We start from the raw sequence: 22,622 nt of genomic DNA on the forward strand, positions 1-22,622 counted from the left end.
TGTGTGTGTGTGTGTGTGTGTGTGTGGTCAGAATGGGCATGAGACGAGTTATTTATTATTTGGAAATTGAATTCCATTCTCTTAATTATTAAAGTTATTTTAGGAACATTTCTTGTCGGTGAATCAATAATTCAGAAATAGCATTCAGAGTTAGGCATGAAAAGGCAAGTTGAATGCCTTCTCGGTAGTAATTTCCATGAAAAATTACATCTTTGAACGCTAGGCTATAGTTTTGAGGGAAGTTTTCATTCTGTTATTTGCCACCGCAATAGTCTATCTTAGTATTTCTTAGCCTGTCATTTTATTTCGTTTTTACTAAGTACCACTACTGGATACATGCCAGTATGTATGTGTGTAGGTGTGCGCACGGCTGTGTGAGTAGCCAGAACATGGAAAGAAACTGGTAGTCAGCATGTTGTGGCCCTATTTTACATTCTTAAATACACACACACACACACACACACACACACACACACACACACACACACACCTCATTTTGAGTGGTCATATATTTCTTAGGAAATTATACAATCATTAGTATTTCAGAAAATGGAGGCCATTACCTAAATATTTGAAGCTCTTTATCTCACCCCTAATCAAAACCAAACTTAAAAACAAACCAAAAAAAAAAAGGACACAATATTGTATTATTCCCAACATGGGAGCCCAAAGGGACAGATACTTCTTCCCTGATTTCTAAAAGCTATGACACAAAGGGGTGCTCCTGCTCTGGACCCCTGACATTACACAAGTAGCTCAAAGATGAAACGGGAGAGTATGCAGTTGACTCACCAAGGCAGATCCCGCTCAAGGGCAGCTAGCATCTGGCAGGGGCAGCACCCTGTCGGGCAGCTGTGCCCGGGGCCTGAACCCTGACTGTTCCTTGCACCATGTCCTTGGGTGCAGGTGTTAATGACTAGAACTCTTTTCCATTTCCTCATTGTCTTTCTGCCCTCCAGACATCATAAGCTAATCGCTTCATTTTGTATCAACATTTGTCTTTTCTACCCAAGCTGGTTGTTCTTTGTGTTGCTTGAAATTGGAGAACCCTGACTCAAAGATCATTTGTAAAGCTATATTCATAGACGCAGGCTAACTTAAAATTGTTTTATCTTCCTGTTAAATTGAAGCTTTAATCATTGTGCAATTTTCATATAGATAGCCAGTATTACTTTTTTCCTTAAAGCTTCTTTTGTCTCATATGAATATAGCTACAACCACTTTTGTGCAAAATAATTATGTATAAATATACATTTATGTACACATCTATGTGTGTGTGTTGTACAAGTGTGTGTGTGTTCTTAGATTTCAAGATTTTCATTTTTATATTTTACATGTGCTTTTTCTAAACAGTGTAAAAATAAATATATATATATATATATTTTATCTAGTCTGATACTCTATCTTTTGCCGAAAGAGTTGCACCATTTAGATTTAAGCTGACTACTGATAATTTTAATTTTTTTGTTTATAGTCCTGTTTTATGTTTTCTGTTGGTCTTGTTTAATTTTTATTTTTCTATCCTTACCTTCTTTGGAATATTTGAATTATATTTTTAATTCCTCTTTCATTTTTCCTTTTGAGTGAAGCACTGTCTTAATAATTATTTAACAAAATTCTACTGTTAACAAACATTCTGAAAATCTCTTTAGATATACCCACCCTTAATATTTTTTAGAGCCCAGTGCAAGAATACACTTGGAGACTCCTGGTGCATCTCTTCCCTCCTACATTTCTGACCTCCTGGGCTCCTAAGTACCTGAGTACAGACACCTTGTCCACATGACTGTGCTCTGTTCAAAATCCCATCCATCTCTCAAAGAGGCATCTTTTGGCTCCTCCTCAAGCCAAAAGAGAGCAATAAGAGTTACAGCAGAGTTTTCATCCAGCCAGTGGCCGATAAGCCTGGGAAAATGTCCTGCACAGGCCTAAAAAGTAACTTGAAGCTATTGTGCAGAATTCTAGGGTTCTAGATCCATAGAGCACAATTTAGAAGGAAATGGGTCTTGGGCTCTGGAGGGCCTATCCCCAGGTCCCCAGAGATTCAGAGCCCTGTCAGTTAGTTAGCATCATGCTAAAGGAGACCCAGAAAAGAAACCCTAAAGCCAAGATGTCCAGGCGGAATTTATAGTTGCCTGTGAGTGGCCTATGAGTGGTACTATTTCTCCATGAAAAATATTTTTACAGATATAGACTCCTAGCTTGACAATTTCTCTCAGTACAGAGATTTACATACCATTATCATCACTGTAAAGAATCAATTCTTCTCAGAGTATCCCCTTTTCTGCTCTCAATTTCTCCTTCTGTTCTAGCAATTTTTAAGACCATCTCTCTGCATTTAGTTTTCTGAAGTGACTCGGCATGTCTATGTGTATGTGTGTGTGTATGTGTGTTGTGTTTTAATTGTGTCTGAAATTTATTAGGCTTTCTGGATGTGAAGATATGTGTTGCTTGATAATTCTGGAAATTTTCCAGCTGTTACCTTTAAATATGCTCTCTGTCTGTTTTCTCTTGCCTCTCTTTCTGGAACTCCAGTTAAACACACATTAAACCTTCTCATTATAGTTTTTTGTTCTCTGTTTCCTTGTGTTATTTTGGCATAATTTTTTTGACATCTCCTCCAGCTTTATATGTTTCTAATTTGTTGTCTATTTCATTGAGTTTTATATTTTCTTTGTTATATATATTTCTTTTTCTTGAACTTCTATTTTCTATCCAAGTATGCTACATCACACTTTATAGTTTTCTGTTTCCTGAAAATATGTTGGGGCTCACATTATTTCTTTTAACATACTAATCATAGTTTTAAAATCTTTGGTATTTAGTACAAGAAATCTGTCAACAGTATATAAAAAGTCTTTTTCATCATCTACCATATGTTTATGATGCCTTGCTTTCTTGTGTGCTTAATTATTATTTAATTTATTGTGAGATGCTTATTTCTTTGTAAAATAATTTGTGGCAATTATTTCAACAATTTTCTGGAATGAAAGAAGTTCCTTTTGCTAAATAATTTAGCCAATTTAATGTCTCCAATTCTTATCTCAGACTGTACATTTTGTTGGATCACACAGAAGAGAGTTCCCAGGAACAGAGCCCGTTGGTTTTAGTGATTTACTTAAGCATTTGCCTTGGTAAAGACATTATCTGTCCATTCCTAGAAATGCTGTTTGGTGTTTTTAAGGATTCTTTCACAGGCCCTTTCATGTTTTTTTCTTTACCTATCCATCCACAGAGATTTCATGAATCCTTGACCATTTTCCCTCTACACGACCACTTTTGAGATTTCAACCTACAATGTGACTTCAATTATCATCCACGTAATGATGACTTTCCAAAATATACCTATTTCCACCTGAGCTCTTTCTCCTCATTTCCAGTCTGGTATATTTTGATAATATTGATACTCTCTATTTTGATATTTTTTGTTGTTTCAAGAGCATCTCAATTCAAAGTATCTAAAAATTCAATTGCTGTTAGTCTACAAACTTATCTCTCCCCCCCTGCATTTTTTTGTCTCAGAAAACTACCTTCAGTGGCTAATTTACCCAAGCCGGAGAGCTGAAAGAAGATATTAGTAAGAAATTAATCTCAGGTCGGTATAAAGTTCTTAGCATAATATTCAAAGTCTTCCTTTCCTCCCTCATCTGTGCTCTATCTTCTAATAATATTGCTAGTGCTCAAGACTGTCATGTCCTTGGGCAGTTCTGAGCCTTTCCATGCGCCCCTCTCCATCTGGAAAATGTGCACTCCACTGTTGGAACTGTCTAACCTCTACGTTTTCCTACAGATCTCACCATCGTCATCAGCTTTTGGTTCTTCCTTAAACCAATCAGATAAGATGCGTTTCTCCTACAGTATGAATAGCCCACCCAATTACCTAGCTTGTTTTAGAGTATCATACCAGCTTGATCTCTTTCAGGGAGGCACTGTGTTTCCTCACTGTTAGCTGCAGGCTGAGCACAGTGTTAGCCCAGAGGGCACTCAATTAACATTTGCTGAGTCGAGAATTGAATTACACTTTTATACCAAGGATAATCAGTAAAATATATAATTTAAGTGTCATCTTTAACAGGTCATCATACTGTATGCTGTGGAATTTAAGGCATATAATGAAGTGTAAGATCTCTGTACTCAAGTGGTTATAATTTAATAGGCCATAAATTACCTAAACCTATTATGACTCTAAGCAGATAAAGATAATGAACAATAAGCTGTTTACTATTGTCAAATATGTATTACAGGGAACAATTCACATAGGAGATCATTGGAGCATTTATCCTAATAATTCCTTGAAATTTTATCACACCTCTCTTCTGCGAAACCCTAGTGAAGCCCAACTTCTTGCCTGTAAATAATACCATTCCCATGATAAATAAGAACAGCCTTAATCAATTTGAAAAATAAACAAGCATTTTGCAAACAGACACATTCAATTCCACAAATTTTTTCAGTTTTCTTCACATACTTACAGTTTAGTGAGGGAGGTAGTGATCAAAATATGGAATTTAAGGCAGCATAGTAATTGTAATGATGTTCCTAATCAGAATGTAATAATATATAATGGTCAGAACTAGCTTGAATAACTATGAAGCTTTGACATATTTGATGTCATAATAATGTGTGGAATCAAGTGAATAACATAAAACAAATCTAAATATAATTATTCTAAAAATGCCATTTAAATTTTGTTAGGCATTTTTTTCTGATATTGACAATGATATAAATCTTTTAGCCTCTCTATTATATGTGTTTTAGTTAATGAAACCGATTTCAAGAACGATAACAAAAATGGAGAATTTAAGTCTTCATTATTTGTGAATAATTTTGTCTCATAAATTTTCATATATAGGTTAACTTCACCAGAACCTTACATTATAGTCAAGTTTTTATTACTATTATTATTATTTCCAATATTTTAAAATAATGTACTGAGGGAAAAAAAGAAATTAAATAATGAGGAAATCTTAGTAACTTCAAGAATTTAAGGCTATTGTCATAATCACCAAGAGGATTAATTTTGTAGTGCAGAAACTGAAACATTTTGTGTATATATATATATATATATATATATATAAATAACATTTTGACATATATATCAAAATCAATGTAAATGTAGTGAAACGTTTCTTACAAGTTTTCTAACATGGTAAAAGTATTTCTTAAGTAACATGCATGGGAATAACTAAAAAGAGGTTTTTGCTCCCCCTTATGTTTTATTGTTTAAAACTAGAACAATTGATTTAAATTATTTCAGTCAATACTGAAATTGCTTTCTTATGTAAAACAATCCCCAATACATGCCAACTACTTTTCTTTTTAGAATAATTTAGAAGAAAACATTATTAGGCAGCTAGTTCAGTATTTTTAAAGGGCATGGTAATGTCATTCTCTAAGCCTGCCTGTCGGCAGTGGGAAGGCAAGCGTTGTGTTGCTTTGTGGTTTTTTTGTTTTGTTTTGTTTTGTTTTGTTTTGTTTTTCTTAAAAACCTTGAAAACAGATGCGAATAAATAGCATTTCCCCTGGAAGCAAAATCAATCTCTGAGAACTTCACAGGATGCGTGCTGCTGGCCAACAGCACGGCACGTTTAAAAACTCTGCTGAGTGAGTTGGAGGTCGTCCTGATAACACCGCCCCCGCGGCGAAGGATTTGGCACTCAAACTGTAGATTTCCCTGCCAGAGCCTATTCCTGTTTGACACTTTCATTTGACCCACTCATGGTTTCTTCTCTCCACGGTTTAAAACCAGGATCAAGTATATCTCTTTAATAATGTCACATTCCAAAGAGTGACTCCGATGAGAGGACTGTTGAAGGGCTTAGTTATTCACATAAGGACCATCACGCAGGGAGATAATAAATAATGTAGTACAGAGGTGCTGCCGTCGGGGCACCAAGGATTAATTCAAACAGCTGTCACAGAATTTCATAGGAAGTTTGAAGTGGATATACGTGATTCCATTTCTGATTTACAAATATTCTCATATTGTCAGCTATTCTCACACAATCATACATTAAACTTTGGATGCGCCTATGTTTTGGTAAATTAAGCATGTTCTGTGAGGTTTTCAAAATGGTTTCCATGTGATGTATCACACTGAATTAGCTCCACTAAGATCTATTTTAGCGGGCCAGTTGTTCTCTCCAGACCTCGCCAACCAGATCATTCTCACAGGAATTTCGTCAGTGACTTACTTCCAACAAGTGTGACTTCAGGAGTGGTTGACTCCTTTAAGTTCGCCCTCCTCTCTCTCATCCCTAGTCCCACCCACTCTCCCAAGTTGGTTCCGGCTGTTCTTGCCTCTACCATTCCCATCTCGCCACAGATCAGCACATAACGTTCCTCTTGCGCAAGGTTTGGGGCCCTTTCCACCGCTACCGTTTCAGCCAGCACACTGCTTCCACCACACTGCTGGGGCGCTCCGCTCTCCCGCCACCTTGAGCGCTGCACCACCTGTGCACACTGCAGCCCAAGACCCACACAGTAGCAATGCCGAGCGCACTGGAGCTTACTGACTGACTGTGTTCTTCTGAACAGCTAGTCAAGACTGTGCTGAAGTCATGATATGTTATTTCGCCAGTCTTTTACCTCTGCGTTGCTGTTGGAGCCGTTCTAGGGGACGATGCACACTCCACCACTGTATTTGTCTTTTCAAGGAAACTTGACACTCTGCTTGTCTAGACAGCTTCTGAATATTGCGCTGTAGCTGATTCTCAAGCTGTACATACCACTTAACGACAGCCTGGTCACTGGGTATGTTAGTTATCATTATCTCCTCCCTGCCTACCACCAACTCTGGAAAATGCCCAATAAATATTTGAGGAATGGTTACTGAGACTCACTTTTCTTCTAAAGAAAACAGAGTAGAAGTTTTGGCCTAAGAAGTTTAGGTTAGTTAGAACAGTTCTTTGGTTTTACAGAACTTTGTGACTGCCAAAGTTGGAGCAAGTTCGAGTTAACAGACATGCCATTTTACCTGGAATGACCGTTTCATGTGACATTTAGACACTGTAACTGCTTACCTAAGGTAACTTCCCAGAGGTTCACTGAAACCTTCCCTTGCTGGCTTTTTTCTTGGAGTCTTTTGGACATCTTTCTCCGTCTACCCAATCACATGATTTTATCAGACATGTTATGTAAGTGTGTTATGTAAAGTTATTCATAGTTGATGGTTGTTTTACTTTGTACTAATATGTATGTATGCAATAGAGTATGACTAATAAGCTATTTTCAGATGGGAGAAATTGCATTCAAAATATGTCCTTTTTGTTAACACATAATAATATTAAAAAGTCAGCCTCCAAAATATAGTAAAATTATCTCATTTTAATTTAAGTAGTGTTAATGAAATTCGGAGTCTTTGGATGTCTTATTATGAATTAGCATTATTGACAGGAATAATGAAGTTGATTAAAAAAATCAGCAGGCCTTTCTCTTCTTGGTGTGGATTTTCAAAAAAGCATACTTTATTTTCTTTCCTTTATTTTTTAACTTGTCATTAGCTCTGTTTAGTCCTAGGCATGATAATTGAATGGAAAGATAGAAACTTCAATTAAAAAGAAAACACAGCTCAGATTTCCTGTTTTGAACACCACCTGGTGCCTTTGAAATCCATTATATTTATATTATATTATATATTATATTATATATTATATTATATTATATTATTTGAATTTGTTGGAAAATAAGGGTGGAGAGAAAAAAAACTAGGACCAAGAGGCAAAAATAAAGCAAAAAAAAAAAAAAGATATCTGTACATTATGGCTAGAGTTATATTACTTTCAAATATCTTTTCATTATCTGCTGATGCCCTACATACATACATGTAGTATTTGCTAAAACTCAGCTTGCTGGCATTTTTTTTTTTTTACTATTTGACTTTTTTTCCCCTAAAAGTTATACATTTGTTTACAGTTTTGACTCTGCTATGTATAGGTTGGATATAGCATTTTAAAATTTGCTATATAATTTTAAAGATACGAAGAGCTAACCAAAAATAAAAGTACATTTGTAAATGTACATTTTGTTCTTTAATATAAGTTTTAAGCACTAGTATGATAACCATAAAATTTGTAGATATTAGATTTCACCCAGTTTCAGCAGGCCTATATTAATTTCAATTCTAACTTGGAATGTGATGACATACATAAAAAATCCAGCAATAATTCTGTGGTTAAAAATATTGTATAGGTTCTGAGTTAATAGTTGCTTGGGTTAAACTATTTCCTGATAAGAATTTAGAGGTGTCTGGTGGTTGGTTGCTTGAATTTCTCTGAATAAATGACCTTGCAAGGTAAGATGGTTGAACCCATGGAAATCTAGAATTGTGTTTTAAAAAAAATGAAACTTTAAACTCTTATAATGTGACATGTATTTACCCATATTAGTAATGGTTATGTGTTGCATCATTAGAAAGAATTTAAGAGGACTCATGCATCTAAAGTACCCCTGGGATTTGAGAAGTGTGGAATATGTGCTAATAGAAGCAATCAGTTTTGCTTGAATAAATTATATTTGCACACATTTCACAACCTTTATGATGGCAACTTGTTGCTCTTTGGGGATAATTACCCTCTGTTAAGGTTGACAAGTTCTTTTAATTGACAGAAATAGACATCCACCCAACCCTTACAAAATGATATGAGTTGTTTGTCAACATGTCAGCCAAAGAGAGAGGTCAACTACAAATGCTTAATTCAATGTCTTCTCCATTTGAATAGATTTTAATTTTCATTTCTGGGAGGAAAAAAAATTGCTTAAGTTAGAACAACACATATTGAAAAAAAAAAAAGGAAAAAGATCACCTAACGCCATCCCTTAAAATATTTTATACTACTACCTCTGCTCAGATTTTCATGGTCATAATGGTAAATCTACATCTACTATAATGCAATAATATAGAATAAAGGCAAGAAGATATATACATCTCCTTATATGTGTCTGTTGTCTGCACGTTTCAAAGGTTGCCTGAAAATATGCAAACTGGAGAGTTAAAAGTGTTCTTTTCAAATCAGGAATCCGTGTTGTCTACGCATTTCTTCGGTGGACTTAGGTAACTGGGCTTTGCTCTTGCAGTTGTCATCCTCCATTCTGTCATGTGTTTTTCAGCATACAAATATATAGATATTCCTAATATCTTCCATCCTAAAAATAATTACAAAAATAACAACAAAACCAACTCTCTTGACTCCATGTCCCTCTTTGTTTATTGCATAAGAGAATGCATTACTCTTTTCCATTTCTCTGTTCTTCACAGAGACATTTGGTACAAAAGTATTTGTAATATCATTTTAATCCATTCCAGTAGGGCTCTCATCCCATAATTCCATTGAAACTGATCTTGCCAATGTCTCCAGTGACCTAAATGTTGCCTAGTGCAGACTTTGTTATTTCTAATCTTAAGGAACTTGATTGAACTCTCAATAGTATTGGCTAAAACTGGTATCTTCATTCTCTTATTACACTTTTCTTTTAGGTTCTGTGACACTATTTACCCTTGTTTTTTGCCTATCGCACCAGCCATTACTCAGGTTTGGCTTCCCTGCCTTAGTCTTTTTCATCTTTTCAAAAGCACTATTCTCCTTGTTCTTTAACATTACAAAACTGCTTTTCAGGATGTAGATCAACTATCATATCTTTTATTCATGTGCACATTAAAAATGGCATTCTGATTCATATATTGAAGATTTTAATAGTAGCTTCACATTTAGAAACCATACTAGCTCAATTCTTAGAAAAAGCGCTCAAGTTTCAGAGTTTGACAAATTACAAACACCATTAGGATGATGATACGTGACTCTCAGATATTTCTAAAGAAAAGCCCAATGTTTGGAACCACAGTTTTCATTTAAGTAGCTTAAGAACAAAATATCAAAGTTCACATATGTTAGGTTTTGTAAGATATGTTTAGGTCAATAAATAATATATACTCTGCCACAAATCAAGTTCCTTGTCAGTCAACACATTTTTACTGAGTGCACCCACTGTACTAGGCATTGTGCTAGATGCTAAGTTTACCTTAGTGATTTAAAGACTTGGGGGCACCTGGCTGGCTCAGTCAGTACAGCATGAGACTCTTAGATTTCTCAGGGTTGTGAGGGCAAGCCCCACATTGGGCATGGAGCCTGCTTAAAGTAAATAAATAAAATCTTAAAAAAAAATAAAAAAGGACTCATGATCCCAGACCTCAAACTGGTATGGGAGACCGGCAATAAATTAGTAATTAATACTTCCAACTGGAAAAGGGTATAAAAGGGAAAGGAAGTCAATATTAGAAAAGATAGCAAAGGAATGTTGTACTAAATTTTGTTTGCTTATTTGTTTTAATTATGACATAAAAGGTTATTTCAACTGAGTTCAACAAATTCTGAGAAACTACTAAGAGACACTATGTTAGTTAATGAGAATGAAATGACAAAGAATATACATTACTTGATACCAAAGGAGTGTGTTGTCTAGTACTCATAACTACTAAAATGGTTGTTGATGCTCTTGGATTTTCCTAAATAAATGCTTAGCTCATTTATTTAGTCTGAAATGTAATTCTGAATATGCTACAAGCTGAATTTTTATTGGTAATGTAATTTACCTAGACCAATGTTTTCAAATGCTTTCAGTATAAAGACCTATATTCAGAATTAATATATATCAAAAGTTTTCACATGAAGTCATTTATATTTTCCATCATTTATGTCAGAAAAATAGTTCATAGTTACTATGAATTTGGTAACTCTTTAAAATAAGTGTGCATTTACTCAGAAGAGAATTTCTATGCATTTTAAATATGGCCATATATGTATTTATGATGTGCATTATTTAGTCAAAATAATTCATACATTTAGGAAAGGATTCCTTACCAAGTATCAGCTAAATACAGAGTTGGAGCTACTGCTATACTTGAATTATCACCACACTTTTCCATTGCCTCCTGCTGAGATATAAGGGAAAACTCAATGCCATACATCTGTATAGTGTTTAAAAATGAATAGAGGAGAGTTTGAATAGGTAGAGCACAGAGGACTTTTGGGCAATGGAACTATTATTTACGATACTAAATTAGTGGCTATATTAATAATAGGGAAGGTTGGGTGGGGGAGGGACTTAGGAGTAATTTGGGGACTCTGTATTTTCTGCTCAATTTTGCTATGAACTTAAGACTTCTCTAAAAAAAGTCTATCAAAAAATAAACAAGTGGGCGCCTGGGTGGCTCAGACAGCTAAGTGTTTGTGTTCCCCTCAGGTCATGATCCCAGGGTCTGGGATGGAGCCCCAGGTCCAGCTCTCTGCTCAGCGGGGAGCCCGCTTCTCCCCCTCCCTCTGCTCGCTTCTCTGCTTGTTCTCTCTCTCTGTCAAATACATAAATAAAATCTTTAAAAATATAAAATAAATAAAAAATAAAGTAAATGTAGAAGAGAAAACATCTACTTATGTGTGTGCATACATTCACATACATATGTTAAATGAGATTAATAATTGTATATAAGTGTATATATGTATGTATGTATGTATGTATGTATGTATATATATATATATATATATGGACAACATATGAACCGGCCTATGCACCTGCAATTTATGGACACTGTATATACATATATTTTCAATCTTCAAAGCATCTTTTGAGATAAATATCTTTGTCATTTTAGAGACATGCAATCTAAATACTTAGAATGTTTAAGTGTTTTCCAAAGTTCACACAGTTCTAAGGACCACAGCAAGGATAGCCATAATTTGTTTTGTTGACCATTATTTATAATAATATTATTACCTTTCTTTTCAATACAACTGAAATTTAGGAAATGAAAGTGGAATGTGATATGTGTCAAAGGTTTGCTTGAATTTAAAAAGGAACAGCGTTAAATTAATGTCACACTAATGATGTACTAGCATTGCTGACAAGAGATGTGGCTACTCAATAATTCAGGCAAAATATCTATTTTAAATACAGGGGAAGTGAATTCTCAAATTAAAAATAAAAAAATGCTCAGTTTCAACACCACCAACACCATTTATCAAATCATCTCAGTGCCCAGAATCTCATGACTTGAGAAAATATGAGAAAACAACATTTCTTAGTGCTAAATTGAGATTTCATGCAAGCCACACACACTGAAAGTACTTACATCTCAAGATAGAGTTCATATTTCCACATCTTGCTGGTCTTATTGTTTAATTAATTTAAAAAAGCTCTCCCTCAAACCAATAAATAAGTTGCCAACATAAATATTAAAATATAATTTGTAAATTTGAATACATTGTTTTTTTAAATACATTGATTTTTTCATTTCCTAAATTATGCAAATATCCCCCAAAGTGGTCAGTTTGCACGTCAATGCATTTTTCAAATTGAAAAAAAAATTAGCTGACCCAGTGCAGTAGCCCAAAACACTTGATGGCACCTGCCAAGATTGAGGAAGAAGCAAGTGATTCACCCTGGGAGGTATCCTAACGTTTGACTTCTTTCATTAGTTATTGAATACTTAAAACTTCCATATGGTGCAGGTCCCTAAAAGAATTTGTTTATAGGGATTTAGAAGGTAAAATTTAGACAGTCATATGATTGTATAATCATGAGGAAAATTCCAATTTAATACTGAGAAGTGTGTGATTTTTTGTATGATGGATTTATAATTTTCTACATAATTGATAGGAATTTGCAGGTATTACTGTGTTTTATTCAGTGTGGATAGTTCCTCCCAGAAGACAGGTTTGATTGAAAGATGGCAGTGAAAAAAAACAAAACCTCCTCTATATCCAGAGAAATTCAGGAGATGGGAGTGTGTGAATTCTCTGGTAATCTGATCTGTCATTAAACCTCAGTTACTTCCATACACTCACTCATACTGTCTTTTCTCTCTGGCCATGCCAGGCACCTTCTGTCTCCAGATTACAATGTCTGGGCTCCCAAAAGGCATTCTCTGCCATAACAAAAGTACCCAAGTGTCTCAGCCCACTGTGCAGGTCACATTCTCAAGCATGCTTTCCCCTGCAAGAACTTCCTCTCAGGAACTACTCCCATATGTCTAGTATAAAGCACCAATGATAAGTCTTTTATTACTTTACTTAATTATTCTCATTTAGTCTGATTGAGAACTTAAAATTTTACTTGTTTTTCCAAATTAAAATAATATCAGAATACATCCTGTCTTCAAGAAATCTTTAAATTATTAATGTTGCAAGTAATCTTCTTGACTCTGTTCCAGGTTAATACACTATTGGCTATACATATTTACTCTACAGGTAAACAAATACTGATGAGAGATAAATGAATAAATATTTATAAGTCTTTTTTTAATTGAAATGAAATGGAGAATTATACTGATCACCAGGAAAATAATAGGACCTAAAACTTGCTTGTCTTCTATGAGATATTTAGGCGGGGAATTAGAGGGGGAGACAAACCATGAGAGACTATGGACTCTGAGAAACAAACTGAGGGTTCTAGAGGGGAGGGGGGTGGGGGGATGGGTTAGCCTGGTGATGGGTATTGAAGAGGGCACGTTCTGCATGGAGCACTGGGTGTTATGCACAATGAATCATGGAACACTACATCAAAAACTAATGATGTAATGTATGGTGATTAACATAACATAAAAAATTAAAAATTAAAAGATACACATTTACACTATTTAAGAAAAATAGGATACAATTTTAGTTAAGTGCTAGAATAATATTTTTTTTTTAAAAATCTACTTTGAATCCATCCTAGGAAATCTGTACCTGTAGACTTATTTAAGGAATAAAGTTTGGCAACCATTGAAACCAATAAATCAGAGCAGAAACTTTAAATTCAAATATCAAACATACCTTTATTACTTTTGCAACTTTTGGTGGTTATGAGTTTTCATAGGGCTGGTGAACATCTACTTTAATAACACTGAGTAATCATAATGGGAATTTTGTTTCCATGTGGTCCATTTTAACAGAAACCAACTTATTGCACTAGGATCTATTATAGCATGATTTTTTTTTTTTTTGGAGTGTAATATTAAAGAGGGACTTAATTTGTATTGCTGAATGTCATTTGTAGCATTGCTTTCATAATTTATTTGGCATACATTTATATTCTGGCAACTCTTATTTTTTATGGATAGTTGAGATGTACACAGCATCCCTCCCCCTTTCTAATAACCTTGCTACCTTTCATGAACCTGTATCTTACAAGAAACATGCTTTGCCTTTTTCCACAGGTGAAGCTTATAACCTAACTTAACCAATCAACCCAGTATACCCCTCTTATCAAATGAGTTCACTAAAGGTAACTCTCAGTATTCCGAATTCTAGAAATCTGGTTTTCTCTCTTCTTCTCTACCATGTAATGTGTAGGTATGAAGTCTAGGACAGCTATAATCATTTGCTACCAAGCAGAAAGTGAATCTGAGAGGGACAAAGCCAAGAAAATCGCAGGGAAATCCATCTAGGCCCTAATCCTATTTAATGTTAAACCCAGTTTAACTCTTGGCATTGTCACATGAGATAGTGATTTTCTTGTAATCACTTACCAGCTTGAGTGGGGCCTGCACTTACTTTCAGATGAAGTGTATAATGGATAAGAAATTTGTTACCAAGAGTGGGGTTACAAGTAACAGGCCAGAATTCTTTAAAAGTGAGGAAAGTGAGAAAGACCACTCTCTCACATGAGAAGTTGAAAATCTTTCTTTTACAATTTGCAGAATGGTTGGTTAAAGTGGAGTTACTGTAATTTGGGCCTCAGGGCATGTGCTACCAAGACAGCCTTAGGCAACTGAAGGGGGAAAAAAGGATAATTGATTCTATAGTCTAAAAAGAACAATCTTGCTTTATCGTCTACTTCTCAAACTAAATAGAAAAGAAACCTTGGCCAAGTGACTCTTCTGTCTTTAGTCTGCAATACAAGTATACTAAATTTAATTTTCAAGGACCCCCATGACTGGAAAAGCTGAATTACCCACAACAAACCAAATAGAAGGCTATCGAAAGCAGAGATGAGAGACACGGTGGGAGAAAACGGAGGAATGGGAAATCTATGGCCTTATTCTAGCATATTTTTCAAGCACTGCCTCCTGAAAAAAGTATAAACACTCGCATTATGGAAATGAAATCAAAATGAAGGTTGAGAAAAAGAGATAAATAAAATACTCACCCACTACAGTCCATTCTTTCTATTGGCTTCAATAAAGATATTACCTATATACCTATATATCCACATACACTTTAGTATACACAAATATCCAAAATAGGACTCATACAGATGAACGTTTCCCAATTAAAGTTGGCAGCAGCACTATATTTATAACAGTATTTTTGACAGGCCTTTCATAAGACTATCCATCTGATTTTCAAATTACTTCAGGTTAGTGTGTTAAGTCCTTTCTGTGTGTAACTAGCTGACATTCTTTTTATAGATAGAAATCAAGTAAGCATTGTTTTTCAAAATGATTTGCAGGTTAAACAACATTTTTCCAAGATGGTGTGGATACCAAACTTTTAACAAGCCTCATTAAAATAATTTTTAATAAACATAGCAAAAAAGACTAAGTCTGATTTCCTTTTACAGTAAATATTTAATTTTTTTATTTCTAGTTTACAAGTGTTTAAAATGGACAAGATGATTTTTACCTCTTCAGTAACACTTTTATATTAATTCATGGTATTTTGATTCAATATATGGTAATAAATCTCCACACATTACCCATTAGTATTTTTTTTAATGGGGATGTAATATTAACAACCACTACCTATAAAACACATCATTATTTTGGTGCTTTTACAAATCTTTTCTCCAGTTGTAAGTTCTAAAAAAAAAAAAAAAATTAAATTCTAAGAATTAGAGAACACTGAAAACGTAATGAAGTTGAATTCCACCTTTATAATATTTCCATGTTGTCCTAAAAGAGAACATTAAAAAATGTGACGTTGCTATACCAGACCACCTTGCTAATGTTATAAAAGATTGGCAGGAGCAAGAAATTGTGTCACTGATAATGCGGCTTTTTTTAGTTATTATCTACAAATCATTAGGAAATCATTGTTCAAAAGTAACAAAACAAAATGTGGTGATCCCTGAACCATTTGATGATTCTTAGTCTGTATCATTTTGTTTCCGTTCATAATCATCCTCCCCTCAAATGCCTTTAAAAAAATACATTACACAGTACAATAATAGAAATCAAAGACAGCACAAACTATCTTCAAGAACAGAAAAATCTGCAGCACACAAAGATATCTTATAGTAAAGAGCAGACTTCTTTGGGGACAGTCATCAACTAGCTTGTAATTCATTATGAAGATTTCTCTTTCCTTTTATGGGGAGAGTCTACTCTATTTGAAGTTGCCACACCATTTTCTGTTCCTTTTCTAGAAGACCTCCCTTTAGTCCGTTTCTTCTTCACACTTGGGGCCTGAAGAGCAGTGTCTTCTTCCATCCACCTTTGAAGCTGGACATTAAATAAATTCCATGTTATGTATGCTTGGATGGTGCAACTGGATGACAAAACAGCAATTTTAGCTGCCAACACGTTTACGTTTCCAGTAATGGCATCCGGATTCTGATTCTGCCCTCCGGCCAGGTGAAAGCCCACAGTCACTACTGAAACAATTAAAGTCACAAGTCGACCCAAAATAAACACAACTGCCCACAGAGAAAACTCTTTCTGGTACTTTTCATCACTAAAATAAAACAGGTCACAAATGTGGGAAAGTAATTCAACAAAGTAGTGCATCATCAAAAGAACAAGTCCCAGATGATTCAAGTACAAGAGGTAAGCTCCAGCAATGTGAAAGAGGTGAAGACCGATGTAGACAAGTTGACGAGGGATATCTTGCTTTTTGGTTCTCTGGAAATAGAGTTCGGGAAAGGCATGAAACCAGTAAGCCAATTGTGATATGTAGAAAAACTTCATTTGAAATGTCATCATATTATGGGGATGAGCCCTCCATAAGAGAGTTGGGTCTGACAGACAGTTTTCAGAAATTAGAATGAATGTGCCCCAAATACAAGAAACAAGGTAGAATACACTAAACTGGCCAGATTCATTAAATTTGCTTTGTTTCGCTTTGGGGAACTGCATTCGCCTGTTAATTTTATCCAACACATACTCCTGAATTGTGGCGTGAATGATGATTGCCACTAGCATGTAGAAGAAAACCGTGGCCAAATCTTTGATGCCATAATAGTAAAGGAACTTTGATTCTGTGGCTCGTTCTTCTGCTGCAGGAAAGGTAACACTGTGCTGAAGAGTAATAAAAACGATAGACGCTTCAGCTGTTCCCTCGAACATAAGCCCCAGCACGAAGAACATCCCCACACAGGCGACGAGGTCCGCATGATTCTGCAGGATGAATTCGTGACTCAGGACTGGGGGGTTCTTGGTGCTCTTCTTACGAAACGCCATGGTAGCGCTTCCCAGATACTCACCGACGACCCGCAGCTGCCTCCCCCTGGCTGCTCCTCACAGCGCCGCCGCCGCCGCCGCAGCTCCGGGGGCTTCACTTCCCATCCCGGAGCCAGTCCCGGGTCGCCGCGGCCGCCCAGAAAAAAATAAATCAAAGGCAAGGGCCGAGCAGGACTGAGCATGCGCACCAGGGGGACGGCGGAGGCAGGGAAGGAAATCGAGTGCCGCGCCCCTGCCCGGCGCCAGGCTCGGGGTTGCGAGCGTTGATCTTCCACGTTGATCGTCGCCTCTTGAAATCCACTGGCACCGTCAAGATGCTCCTGAATTATTTTTCAGTGGCATCTTCGTCAGTAATCATGACAAAGCAGGATAGAACTCTGGTTATTCTTCATCAGCATGATTATGAAAACAGCATCAAATAATAATGATGATAGAAGCAAACTCTCATAGCGCTTAGCATTTACAGGTGCTGTTCGGAACACTTTGCTTCTATTTATAAATGTGTCCTTTCTGGAAAACCCAATGAGGTAAATACGGAGTGATCATTTTTTTTTTTATTTTTTATTTCTTTGTTTTTTTTTTTACAGATGAGAAACTAAGGTACAGAGAGGTTAAGTAATATGCCCAAGATCACACAGCTGGTAAATGTCGGAACCAAGATTTGAATCGTCTGGATCCAGAGCATGTGCTCTTCACTGTTGTACTGTATTGCCTCATTGTAAATCCTTAACACGTGGAAATATTTCATTACAGCAACAACAAGACATTATTAAAAAAATAGTTGCCGTGTTAGCAATAATAATAATTGTGGCATTAATTGTACTTATATTTTTAAAGGTTGAGTGGTGGTTAGACGGGGACAAGTATATGTCAGTTCATAGGAAGATGTTTTGGTTATAAAGCCCAAAACTGATTTTCCTTGCTCTAGCAGATAATATCCTCGTGTTTCATTTTTATGATTGTTCCCTATAAATTTCCTAAAATACGCATTGAAAAACAGCTTCTTTTGTAAATGCTAATGCCTTGCTCTATTCGAATTTCATGTCAGTCTTCAAATTTCTCTTTGGATCCAGAGCAGTTTTCTTGTTTCTTCTGGGTCCCGTGTGATCATAATCATTACTGATAGTTAAAGTTTGAAGTTTGGAATATACATTTCAAAAGAAAAGTGCTACATGATTTAAAGAATAAAGCGCAATTAAATTTAGAATGGCCAATTGCCTTTTATCACTTTCTCTGCGTGCTGTGCACTAACAAAAGATGCAGTCCAACTGGTGTAATTACTTCTAAGACATTGAACAAAATACTCCGGTCAATGTGTGCCTACATTTCCTAGGACAGCCAAATAATTGCTGATGGAATTTGTTGTGGACAATGTTCCTGAGTTAGGGAAAGTACTACATATTTTACCATAGTAAGACTTTTCTATTTGGTTTTCCTAGCTGTTACTCAGCTGTTGGCTCTGACAGCTTAATTAGAGGGCTATTTGGTGTTAACTAAATCAGTGAAGAAGTTACAAATAGGGGTGCAAAAATTAGGGCATCAAGAAATGAAAAAAAAAATCAAACTTGTTAAAAGTAGTTAGGAGGGGAACAAAGAGAAAAGCAGTGCCTTGTGGGAATTATCAAGAGTTTATTCAGGAAAATACATATCTACCTTTTTGAAACTAATCATTTTAAATAGAGAATTCATCAGTCTTTCTATAGGAATACACAATGGCTGTGATCCTTTTGTGGCATACTAACTAAATATAAAAAACACTTGTGCAATTTCTGAGCTGAACTTCTGTTTATATCTCTTTGGCATTATTTTTGACAGGCTTTCCAACTTATGCAAATGTGATAGATGTTGCCCTCAGAAAAACTCCATATCAAAGTGAAGAGCACAAGTGCTTATGCACAGATATGAAATGTTATTTTATTACTAAAAGGGAGAAAGACCATTATGAGTTAGTCTAAAATTGTCCCTTAACTTTAAAAAATCTTCCCACTCTGCTCTTTCCTTGGTTTTTAAGTAGAGAAACTTTTTTAGCCATATATCTTTCCTTTCTTTGAGTTTGTAACACCAAATGATATTCTGTAGTTTAAATTGTCAATTTAAGCTTTGCATTAAATATAGTCCAAGGGCAGGGCTTGAGTTTTAGATTTCACATTAATATCTTTATAAAACTATAAAAATGTCAGACTTCTGAAATTATTGGAATCTGTAAGGGTATTGTAGTAATATATAACATGATGTTTGTTTCTGGTAGTTTTATTGGCACTTTTATTTGACAAAGAATAAAGTGTATATAACAAAATTTTCAAAAATGTTGGTATCAGTCTATTGGTTATATAATTTCATGTATTTGGAGAGTGGGTTTTCCTCCTTTATGCAGAACCGTGTGCATATGGTAGATAATTATTAAATTCAAATGGAGACTTCTGCTTTCAGTCATGAGGGAATAACTGATTGAACTTACACTCCTGTAAATAATTGGCAAACTGGACAAATTATATGAAATAACTTGTTTTCATATATTGGAAAACATAAGACCATAATCACTGACAGAAAACAGACAAGTGAGGTGAGCCCCATAATTGCCCTGATTATCGGCCTGGAAGCATTTTCCAGTCCACTGTGCAGGTGTCACCAGCTAGACCCCAAGGCCTTACTTTCACTGTCCACCTGCTTGTACTCACCAACCTATGTCCCACATTTTTCCTTAAGCTCTTCTTTCTACCCTATCTCTTAACTCAGGCAAATGGAAACTGAAACCATCCCTTGAGTGATAGCGAGTGCCCTGACAGGACCTCCAGTCAGCCCAGACCACAGAGACCAGTTTGAGTGTCATCCCCAACTTGCGCCTATGCACATGGAGTGATCTCCAGAATGATCAACACCTACCTTTACCTCATTATAATACTAAAATATCCACCCATGGAGGAGTACAAGCCTCATTTACATAACATACAATGTATGTATAGGCATGTTTCCTTAAGGTGCATGTGTGACCTTAGGTCCACCTTGACATCTGAAGACAAGGCTTCCCTATCTAAATATTATTCATCCTAATCCTAAATAAAAGGAACCCATCCACCTTCGCTCAGGGAGTCACAGCTTTGGAAGCCATTCCCTTGATCTCCTTATTTGTTGCAAATAAAAGTTTTCTTTGTGAGTCAACTCAGCCTGGTGCAGTTTCTGACTCACCAAGGAGCAAACACATTGGTTCAGTTACACAGGGAGGGGAAACCTAAGAAGAGCCTGGAAACCTTGCTGAATTGAGAGACAGGAGTTAGGAGATGCTGAAGCCACTGTTATTTGCTAGGCATAATAACTGCAGAGAAAGTTAGGTGATTAACATGCTTCAGAAATTTGCAGAAGTGTTCTCTAGACACTGGTTAAAATACATGAGACCAACCAAAGAACGATGGAGGAAATGTAAAAGTTTCCAAAAATCCCGATAGGACTAGGAGACTTTCAAATTTGGAACAGTTAGAAATTAGAATTCCCTGGGAATACTCGTGAAACTCTACTTTTAGTAGAGAATCAAGAAAAGTAAGTCTACGCTTGCAGTAGGGAAAAAGCTAATTCACATTTGTCCACATAAAGTTTTCAAGAAACTTTAAAGGATCAACGTGCCCTGCGAGGAACTTTACTGTCTGCCAGAAAAATCCAGCCCTCAACAATGTGAAATTCACATTGTCCAGCGTCTAATAAAAATTATGAGGCAAAGGCTGGGTTCAGCTGAAACTATCAGAATGCCTATATGTGGCCTCTCCACATGGTATTGTCATAGAGCAGTGACTTTAGGCCCTAAGAATGAGTTTTCTTGTGAAACACACAGAAATTTTATGGCCCTTTGTGACCTAGCATTGGAAGTTATGTCCTATCACTTTTCTTGTCAAAGTGGGCACAAAACTTTCAGGTTCAAGATGGGGCAGGTATAAGGGGAGGGTGGGGAGCATAGACATCCCCTCCATAAGAAGTTACCATAGTATTTGTAGGTAATTTTTAGGTAGCCACATTCTTTCCTTTGATGAGAAAAGTTTCCTTTCACATGAAATATACACCATTTCTTCCAGATGCAAACAAAAGTCTCACCCGGATAGAGCAACAGTCTCAAGTTTTATTAGGTAGGAACTTGAAAGCTAAATTAGATCCAGGCACTGAAGGGCTCCCTGGGCTCTTCTCTTTGTTGCATTTATTCCTGACCTGAAGACATGTGAACTAAAGAAGTTTCTGATTCCCATACATCAGGCATAGGAAAAATGCAATAATCACTTCCATTCAAGAAGTGGGCAAGTGGGATACACACCGCATTCAATGTTCAAGAGTAGTTATGAGATCTATCCCTAAATTCCCTAAATCTTTGATGTGAACCCAGTCTTCCTCCCTGGGAAGTGGTGGAAGATTATATATATTTCCATATATATGCCTGCCCTTCAAAAACATAGATTTCAGGTTGATATTTTTGTTAGTTTGCATATTTTAAAAGATAAAAGACCCTAGAAGCTAAGTAATGTTAATTTCTTCATGTTAATTTTTGTCTTTGTGATATAATTGTCGATTATACTATTAATTACAGAGTATCAACTATACTATGGTACTTCAAAGAATTATCATCCCATCAACAACTCTTCAGTAGAACCATGAGAGGAATGGAAGGATCAGTGTATGAGTAACCATTAGAGAGAATTGCCACATATTTGGGCAAAGTATCTTTTAAAATGTTATATTGATTTTGTAATGAGAAACATTTGATTAAAAAGTAGAAAGCCCCACTATAACTTGGGTACTATATCTTAAATCAATACAAATAATTAGTTCTTTTTATTAGGTATGCAATATAACATTTTGATGTCAGTATTTTATAACTTATCACTTACATAAATAGCTTAGCTAAAAGCATCTTTTCAATTACTTATGTCTTTTTGAAATGTAATTTTCCAAAAGAGGTTAACTGATATTGATTGTGAGTTTTGATAACATATAAAGTACATTAGGAACTTTATGATATAGACAGTGTCAATGGCTCAGTCTGTTAAGCATCTGACTCTTGATTTCAGCTTAGGTCATGATCTCAGGGTACTGAGATCAAGCCCTATGTAGGGCTCCACGCTGGGCATGGAGCCTGCTTAAGATTCTCTCCCCCACCCCCCCAGCCCTCCTGTGCTCTCTCTTTCAAACAAATAAACAAGCAAATAAATAAATAAAATATATAATATAGATAATGCCTCATCTCGTATATTTTTCTATCTCACAATGAAAAAAT

At 35.7% G+C, this 22,622-nt stretch overlaps 1 protein-coding gene and 1 long non-coding RNA gene across 2 annotated transcripts in view; one reads left to right on the plus strand and one right to left on the minus strand.

Moving 5' to 3' along the window:
* LOC118356491 overlaps window positions 1-19,618 on the plus strand; it is a 52,495-nt gene extending 32,877 nt beyond the window's left edge. Inside the window, exons 2-3 of the long non-coding RNA XR_004819802.1 lie at window positions 3,523-3,595; window positions 17,959-19,618. This is a non-coding gene — a long non-coding RNA (uncharacterized LOC118356491). The remainder of the gene's footprint in view (window positions 1-3,522; window positions 3,596-17,958) is intronic.
* Window positions 15,006-17,928, minus strand: TRAM1L1 (translocation associated membrane protein 1 like 1). The gene has a single exon (XM_027597283.2). It carries the CDS (start codon window positions 17,369-17,371, stop codon window positions 16,259-16,261), a length of 1,113 nt encoding a protein of 370 aa, XP_027453084.1. The 5' UTR covers window positions 17,372-17,928; the 3' UTR covers window positions 15,006-16,258.
* Window positions 19,619-22,622: the final 3,004 nt, after the last annotated feature.

The sequence above is a fragment of the Zalophus californianus genome, chromosome 2 (assembly GCF_009762305.2).
Source record: "Zalophus californianus isolate mZalCal1 chromosome 2, mZalCal1.pri.v2, whole genome shotgun sequence".
Lineage (NCBI taxonomy): Eukaryota > Metazoa > Chordata > Mammalia > Carnivora > Otariidae > Zalophus > Zalophus californianus.